Below are 8840 nucleotides of genomic sequence, written 5' to 3' on the forward strand. Positions count from 1 at the left end.
CCCCGAAGTGAGACGCTCCTACCTAAGTCCCGCTATGGGATCCTAGGGAGAAACAAGCCCTTGTCTTATTATGCGAATGAAGTGAACAAGGGACGGGACGGGTCGGGACCGCGCCCCGAGTAAACCCGGTGGGTGGAGACCCCGACGGGAGGACCACGCAGCCCCCCGCCCTTCCCCTTCCTGCGCTCTAATCAATGAGGCGGAGAAGGTGTCCGGTCCCAAGGAAAGAGCGGAAAGGGACGGAGCGGCCCGGACGGCGCCACCCTCTCTCGCCTGCCCAGGCTTCTGCCGCGGCGGTGCTTCGAAGCTGACTTAACGAAGCCCCGTCTCCTCTCCGCCTTCCCTGCGCCCCCGCGGCCTCCCCACACCCCCTCCCGTCCCTTCCCAAAGACATTCCTTTGTCTTCTTCGCGATTGGCAGGTTTTATTATTCCGCCTGAACAAGCTGCGGGCGGATTGGCCGAGGCGCCGTGACGCGAGGGGCCGAGCCGCGAGCAGTTGGGATTTTGCTCTGTCAGTAACACATGGGCAAGAGCGGCGCAGAGAAGCTGCGAGGGCGCTAGCGAGAGGGGCCTCCCTGCACGTCCTGCCGCCGCCGCCAACACCTCCGCGGCTCCTGCTCGGCGGAGCAGCAGCAGCAGGAGAAGCAACAGCAGCCGCAGCGGTTGTCTCCTCTCTTGCGCTCCGGCTCCTTTCCTCCGCCCCAGGACCGTAGTTGGTGGGCATCGAAGAGCCGCTTTTTGGCAAGCCGCCGGAGCTCCCGCAGGGCTGGAGGAGGAAGAGGTGTCGGCGGCGGAAAAGGGGCCGTGGGGGAAAGAGCGAGGCGCGCGCGCGCTCCGAAGTGCGGCCACCTCTGCCAAAACTTAACCCAGCGATTGCAGCAGGCGGCGGCGGCGACGTCGAAGGCGCCCGCGCTCGCTTTTGGCAGCCCGGCAGCCGCGAATAAGCTCTTCTTGTGCTCCCTTCGAGGGGGAAGCCTCGGCGGTCGAAGGAAGGAAGGAAGGAAGGAAGGAAGGAAGAGAAGAACGCAGGGCTGAAGCAGCCTTTTCCCGGACATTTGCCTCTTTTATCTTCTACCTCTCTCCGCTGCTCTTAGCATTGGGGCTGGGGATTCTCCCGAGCTGAGGACCCCGCGCTCGCCCAACCCAAGCTTCGGGAGTGGCTTTTCCAAGAAGCAGGCGAAAGAGACCCCTTTCTCGGGCGAGAAAACCTTTCCGTCTCCCGAGGGCTCTCCCGACGCCTCCGCCACGTTATCCACGGCCTCTTGCACCATAGAGGGAAAACAGGTAAGACCGGGGGGGGGCGCCTCTTTCTGGGGCCGGGCTGTTATTTGGACCGGTTCCCAATCGGGCCCCTTTCCCAACCCTGCTTCGCCTCCTCCCCATCCCGATCCGGAACTGGAAGTCATCGCCAGCCTTTTCTGCTCGGGACCCGCCGAGGGCTGCTTGCCTGCCAGTCCTTGCCAGCTGAGCGGTGGCGGGGCTGCCCCGTAGCGGCGGTGGTGGGGGGGGGGGAAGCGCTTTGCCCCGCGCGCGCCTCGCTTCCCCTTTGCCCGAAATCCGCCTGTGAGTCCCGAAGCTGGGAGGAGAGGACCGTCACCCCACTTTCTTTGTAGTCACATTATTTTGAAACAGTGGCAGGTTGCCGGGGGGAGGGAGACTCTAAAGTGAGCTGTTGTGTGTGTGTGTGTGTGTGTGTGTGTGTGTTCTCCCTCTCTCTTCTTCTCCCTCCTTTTTTGTTCGCGAGAAATCTTGATGAATCAACCTAATTAAAACCAAGCCGTGAATTAAGCATCCCCGATTTTGTACAACAAATTGCAAAGCTCTACGTTCGTTCCTCCCTCGGTCTCCATTAAAATCACAAGAGACGTTGTTAAAAGAAGGGAGGGTGTGTTTTGCCTCTAGCTGCCAGCTCTCTCTCTCTCTTTCTCAATCTTTCTCTCTCTCTCTTTTTGTTTCATTGCCTCTGTTCCGGGACCTAAATTGCTTAGCTGTGTAATTACCAGAGTAAGCCTATTTAACTTAAAAGCTTTTCTTCTCTTTCTCTGTCACCCCTCCAATTCCAAATGAAACTTGAGGAGGACCTGTCCTTAGTTATCAGGGAGTCACTTTCTGGTCAGTCCTCTTGATTTGGCCTCTTTTAGATTTAATCAGCATTAAGGTATTGCCTGTCCTTAAGAGCTTTAGCTTAATGGGGTTACTGGACTCTTCTTTCATTTATATATAATATTTACCTTTCAAAGCAGATTGGGGGGGGGCAGGGAAGAGCAAATCAGTGGGTTTGTGTTTGTCTGCCTACAGACGATCTCAATACGCTTTATATAATTTGAAATCTGTTTGTTTTAAATAAAAGTAAGAAATGCAGATTCATATTGCTGGAAGTAGTAACAAAAGGCCATTCCGTGAGTTAAATGCATCAGAAATCAATTTACATAAAGGTATATGGTGCATTCAGAGAAATGCAATGCTAATGGCTTTTAGAGTGGTTCTCTTTCCCAAGTCTTGGGGTTTTTAGTTACAGTCTTAATTGGTGCAGTTCTCAGTCTGGTTTATTGTGTGGTCATCTGAAACATATGATCAGGAGTTATTTTGAAGGAAATCCTGTTTGTTTTATTCTTTTTTTAATGGCCTATTTTAAGGAACCTGAAGCTGCTGTTGAAATGAAGTTAAGCAAGTGGCGAGGAAAGTTTGCACTGTTTTTCCCTTGGGAAAGGGGGGTCTTATTAAATAAATAGATGCCTTAGGTTGAGAAAGTGCGCTTAGGAAGGACAAAGGCAAAATGTGCTGCTAAATTGGCAGTAAACAACTTGATATTTTATTACAGAAATGACAGAAGGGGCACTCCTATTTTGGCTGCTGGAGCAAATTAATCTGTTTGGAATAAGCTTTATGAATTGGTTCTATTATTAATCTCTCCATTGCCCTGCTTTTAGAAGTGTTTATTAGAAAGCAACAAACACATCTCTTTGTGAGTGTGTGTACACAATCTTTAAACAAAAACAGCAATTTTACAAACAGCTGTGCTTAGCTGTTTCCTAGTGGGGCACACTTGAATAATCTATACCTCTGCTATTACCACAAAACTTTTTTTTTAGGGCAACAGCATTTAGCATCTAAATTGCTGATCAAGGGCAGATTAGCAAAACAAAGGTAGATTGTGTTTGTATAGGAAGTTAACAGGCTTCTTAAAGTTTAGTGATCCATTATTTTTTTCAGGAGGTGGGGCTCCCCTTCATTTGATCTTTTTTAGAACAAATACATTAGGACAATCATGGTTGGGAGCCCCTGCAAATAACAATGGCATGAAAAAGGAGACCTTGAAAAACCGGTTTCACAACTTTTTAGTATTTTTTTTTTCCAAAAGATTACTTTCCTACCTAGAACTAAACAATTTCCTGAACTCTTCTAAACGTGAGAAATACTACAACTGTGCTTCGCAAGAAGTGTAATTGGTGCCCTTCTGACTAGTTTTTCTGCCCTTCCAATTTTAGTGATGTGGGCCCCAGCCATTTATATCTGGGAGGGCCAAGCAGACTGTGTGACTCCAGGTGTGTGTACTTTCTTGGCAACAAACAAAGCGGGGGTCACTCTAAGTTTGACAGGAGCATTGCAAGCTAAAACTGTCACTGGGCACCACTAGCCAACTTGGAAGGGAGGCGGCTAATTAACCCAGAACAAAGACTTTGAAAAGTAAACAAGTGGCTGTTCCCCATCTTTCTCTCTTCTCTCTCCCTTTAGGAAGTGCTGCATTAAGCAGGCAAATTGCACAGGGCTGTTTGCTGAAAATTAACCCGCTCTTCTCTTCCCCTTCCTTCCTTTCTTTCTTCCTTCCTTCCTTCCTTCCTTCTTTCCTTTCCCCCCCCCCCCATCCAGACCATGGTGAACCCAGGCAGCAGCTCGCAACCCCCCCCTGTCACCAGTGGCTCCCTCTCATGGAAAAGATGTGCAGGCTGCGGGGGAAAGATTGCTGATCGCTTCTTGCTCTATGCCATGGATAGCTATTGGCATAGTCGGTGCCTGAAGTGCTCCTGCTGCCAAGCCCAGCTGGGAGAAATTGGTACATCCTGTTACACGAAGAGTGGCATGATCCTGTGCAGAAACGACTATATCAGGTGAGTTGGGCAGAGGGAAAGTAGTTTGGTTCTTTGAAGAAGGGGCGCAGATATGAAGGAAAGCTTGAGGTGGAAATAACCCCATCTGTAGGTAGCAGTTTAGAACTAGAAGCCTGATTTTATAAGGGCATGTCTTTCCCCGGATAACAATAGAAAAGTTGGGAGAGATATGTGAATAAATTAACTTTCGAGGTGCTCCTGAACTTTTTAAGAATTCCAGCTCACAGCTGCTAAAACCTATCTTGCACAAGTAAAATTGGGTTTCTTTGCCACCTTAAACAAACAGAAAAAGCAAGGATAGAGCTAGCTGAGATTGTGAACGGATAAAGTAATGATTTACTGTGGTATTTTCAATAAAAGGTGTTTAGAACGATGAGTTTTTTGTACGTATGTTGTAAAAGTGTTGATCAGCTGTTGATGTGGTGACACACACCCCAAATTGTAGCCCATTAGTAATGTTTACGTTCATATTGCTAGAGGGCTTATTTTTCAGTGGCTCGGGAATACTGGATGTAGACGAATAAACAGTGAAATATCTCTAGTTACATAAAGCACTCATCTCACTCTTTCAACATCAGTTTTGTTTGTCCTAATGCAAACTAGTTTTTGATGCAATTAAGGAAGAACTTTAAGAGGCCAGGTACCTACTGGATCTTTTCAGGTAAACTTGAGCTCTTTTAAACTAATTTGAAAGGAGGCATTTTGAAGGATTACACTTTTAATTTGAGTAAATGGCTTGATAGACTGATGCACATGAATGCGTAGAGGGGGTGTTCTAGTTCAGCAGCCAGTAATTAAACAGCTTCTCTCTCTCTCTCTCTCTCTCTCTCTCTCTCTCTCTCTCTCTCTCTCTCTCTCTCACACACACACACACACACACACACACACACCATCCCATTTTGGCACGGAAAGAATGTTTTTTAAAAAAAGGCATATGGGGTGTTGCCTCAGTAGTCTTTACTTTTGTACTTTATAGATTGCATTTATAGAAGTGTCTTAAGGGTGAAACAACCAGTTCCATGGTTGAATATTTCCTTTATACTCCTGCCTCAGATGTTAGTGTTTGGCTATAAATATTTTAAACACTTTACTGGTAGAATTCCTATTGGACTGTAGTACCTGTATAGTACTACAAGGCGCACTACTACAAGGTGTAGCACTGTGCTGAATTTTGGCTCTCCTGTACCGATATCTGAGAATAATGCACCAGAGAGGTTTTTGCTTGCTTGTAATTTATTGTATATCCTTTTTTTTTCTGCAGGCACCTTCAGCCAGCTAAATAGAACGCAGGAAAAAAAAGTCATTAAAAGATTTTAGGCAGCTTCCAATATTAATTTTGCTAAGCATCTAGATTTTTAGAATAAATGGTAAAGCACAAGTTTGTGCAAGCTTGCTCAGATGTATTCTTGATCCCTGTCTGAAGCAACTATATAAGCGAGACATAATTCTAATTAAATAGAGCAGAACGGTTAGAGAAAGGGGTTTGTTTGAAGTGGAAAAATTGACACTACTGTTCAGATTCAATGAACAGTACAGATTTCGTCTCTTTCTACTAAAACCGTCAAACCAACCTCGTATGATCACTACTAATTAAAAAGAAGTTCCCTACTGTATCCCTAAGGCAAGTTCAGACCAGTTTATTGGAATCTGTCCTTCAGGTTTTTTAATCTGGTCAAAATATACTGCAGGTGTGGTATTGGTTTGTTAAAACAGTGGTCTTTATCAAATGGTAAATTTGAACTGGTTTTATTCCATCAACCTGACTTTTCTGTAGAACCAAGTAGTTTGCCAGGTAAAATGAAATCTATTCCATAGACAAATCTAGATATATAAAAAGACCAGATTTTCCTTTGGTATCCAAAACAAGTAAGTGGAAATTCTAGTCTGCCAAGAAATGGGATGCAACCATTTCATCAACATTTGATCTGTTGGGTATGGTTTTAATAGAGGAAGGGATAACAAGAGGTGCTAGAAGACCAGTCCTCCAAAGTCCTATTTTGTCCAATGGGCTATGTGCAGAAATTCCAACTATGATTTTAATTAGAGTTACAGTGGGATGCTTTCATTATAAAGCTGAGAGGAGAATTGATTATTCAGTTCTGAAATGAAAGCCTGCGACTGCTTTAAGACTGTGATAGGAGTAGATTTGCTTCCCCCCCCTCCTTTTTTTTTTAATCAAGGGGCTTTTGCAGTGACTTTGAACTGTAGTTTTTCAAAACTGGGCTCAAAACAGCTGCAGATTGCATTGGCAGCTAAGGATGCGTGTGTGCATGTGTAAAGGGGATGGACGTCCATTGACTTTTTTTTCTGGCTCCTTAACTTGCAACCATAGTACTCTAAGTAAACCAAGGAGGGGGAGACTAGAAAGGAGGGGGTAATGGGCAGCCCTCCCAGTCATGAGATTCTAGATAAAGCAGCAGAGCAGCAGCAGCAGTGTGGCAGTGAATCTGTACAATTAAGAGCTTTAATTAATGTCTCCTCCATTTTCTCTTGTTTCTGATAGGTTTTATCTAATGAGATCTCATCCCTGGCTTAGATCTGCCTGGAATGACGTGTCCGAAATGAATGAGAGTGGTGTCGCAAACAAAACATTTAATTAACAAAATTGGCCTTGGAGAGAGCAAGAGAGAGAATTGGCTAGGGTGGATTTGAAAAGTGTGATGGTGGAGAAGCAAAATAGACTTTTCTTAAAGGGCTAGTGCTTTTAGCGCCCATCTCTACATCCAGGGTTCTTTAATATAGTTTAATATGTCCTGTTTGGAATCTGTTGCTTGGAACGGGTGTAAGTGGGAAAAGGGTGCCTTTCCCCCCTCCCCCCATTTTTTTTTCTTTTGCTTTAATTAAGGTTCAGATCAAATGGTTTTGTCTTGCATGGAATGGACTATTCAGCTTCTCCCACCCAGCCACCCTGCTAAGGCCCATGGAGTATTTGACGTGCCAGGGCAGGCACTCGATCCCTATTTCAACAGGCAAAAGATACTCTATTTTCTTCTCGTTGCTCATTGCCATTCACATGGTTGTCCGCAGTATGAGCTATTTGAGTAGGGGAGGAAAAGCAAGGAGCCGCCAGGCAGCGAGTTCATTTTTCTGGTAATCAACAGCAAGCTGCTATATTCAGGGAATGCTGTCCCTTTAATTGAACAGGCTAGGTAATTAAATGGCATTTTTCCAATAGGACGTGCTAGGTAAATCTAATAGTTGGTTATTTAATATCACTTTGAAGTCTGCCCACTCAAGCACAATGACAGCACAGGAGCATGTGAACTATTAGCTTGGAAAAAAAAAAATCCAGGATCTCAAAAATTAATTAAATCGCATGCAATTTAGGGGGAACGTTTATCTTGATTTGTCATAACAGAATTAATTCAAGGCCTCCAATTCACTTGGGGGCAGATCTGTTACTCTGAATTAACCAAGCGTAATTTGGCTGATTTTTTTTCCTCCCCTCTTCTCCCCCTCCTCCCCCCAATGCAATACTTGCACATCTTCTTTCTTTCCTCCCCTTTTTCCGTATCTGTAGCTTTTGGTGCTTTTAAAGTGCTGGGACTATAGTTATGCTGAAGTACCTTTAATCAGTTTGGCTCCAGGCATCATTTTCTAAGTAACCTTTGTTCCATACAACACATGGAGGGCAGAATTTGGATGCAGTTGGAAAAGCAATGACCCCATAGCTTTGTATGTCTTTCTGAGGAGAACTTTTGGGGAGTGGTTGTCCTGCTGCTCCTTTCCCGGCAAGGGGCAAAGAAGGGCATGAGCTATCAGCACCGAGGTACTTGAATTTTCTGCAATTCTCAAAATCCATTTTTGTGTGTGTTCGTTTATGTGATTTAGTTGAAAAGCATGTGACTGCCTTTTTGAATAGCCTGAGCTAGAACTAGGCTGCTTGATCTCATCCACTTGTTTGCACCTCATTCCTACCTGCCATGCTTTACGGTCCCAGCACCCATGTGGAGGGTGGCGGGAAGAGAAGGGGGGTTAACGCTGAGGTGGCTCTTTTGTAGAATCTTTCATCCATATATGCAACTTTGCAATGTTGGTGATTGATTTTGTTGTCCAAACGTTGAAATATTAACAACCTCCTTAGACTCCAGGATCCAAAGAGAGGAAACTGAAACCACTTCTGTCATTGCAATTAAAAAGTCCCCTGGCTTTAATTAGCCTGACCTGGGGTATCTCTCCTCCCCCATTGCTGGAGTTAAAGAAAAAAAAAAGAGAGAGGCCATTAAAGTCCATTCTGAGACTGATAGCTTCCTAATTTAGTATCTAAAGCCTCCAGCCTTTTAAATTAAATACTGTCCTGGACAGTCTCCTTGATTAGCTAATTAACTTTTCTTTCTCATAGAAACCATGTAAAAATAACTTTTCAGCCAAGAAGGTAGTTAACAGTCATTATCTTTCTACTGGGGTAGGAAATAAAATTCCTCTAAAACTATCCAGTAAGCCGCTAGCTTACAAAAGCAATTCTTTTTGTAAAAAAAAAAAACCTCCTCAATTTGCAGGGTTTTTTTAAAAAAAAATTGTAGGTAGCCTGAACACTTTATTTTTAGTAGCCCAAATCTACATATTAAATATCTGCAGAACATCTTTAATTATAATTATCAGTTGCAGATGTTCTTTGACAAAAATGACAAATTGTTCTAGGATGAGGCTTTATGCATGGAGTGTATAAATGAGCAGGTAGTTTTTTAGGATTATCGTTCGACTTCGGTGATTAAAATCTGCTTAGTTTA

General features: G+C 44.6%; 1 protein-coding gene across 1 annotated transcript in view; it reads left to right on the forward strand.

Annotated features, from left to right (window-relative positions):
• Positions 1-519: 519 nt before the first annotated feature.
• The window catches only part of LMO4 (LIM domain only 4), a 15846-nt gene continuing 7525 nt past the window's right edge, over positions 520-8840 (forward strand). Inside the window, exons 1-2 of the mRNA XM_039324715.1 lie at positions 520-1285; positions 3872-4110. Of these exons, the coding sequence (XP_039180649.1) occupies positions 3875-4110 (236 nt within the window). The 5' untranslated portion in view covers positions 520-1285; positions 3872-3874. The remainder of the gene's footprint in view (positions 1286-3871; positions 4111-8840) is intronic.

Source organism: Crotalus tigris, unplaced genomic scaffold (assembly GCF_016545835.1).
Source record: "Crotalus tigris isolate CLP2741 ecotype Arizona unplaced genomic scaffold, ASM1654583v1 scf7180000024307.1902530, whole genome shotgun sequence".
In the NCBI taxonomy this organism is placed as follows: Eukaryota; Metazoa; Chordata; class Lepidosauria; order Squamata; family Viperidae; genus Crotalus; species Crotalus tigris.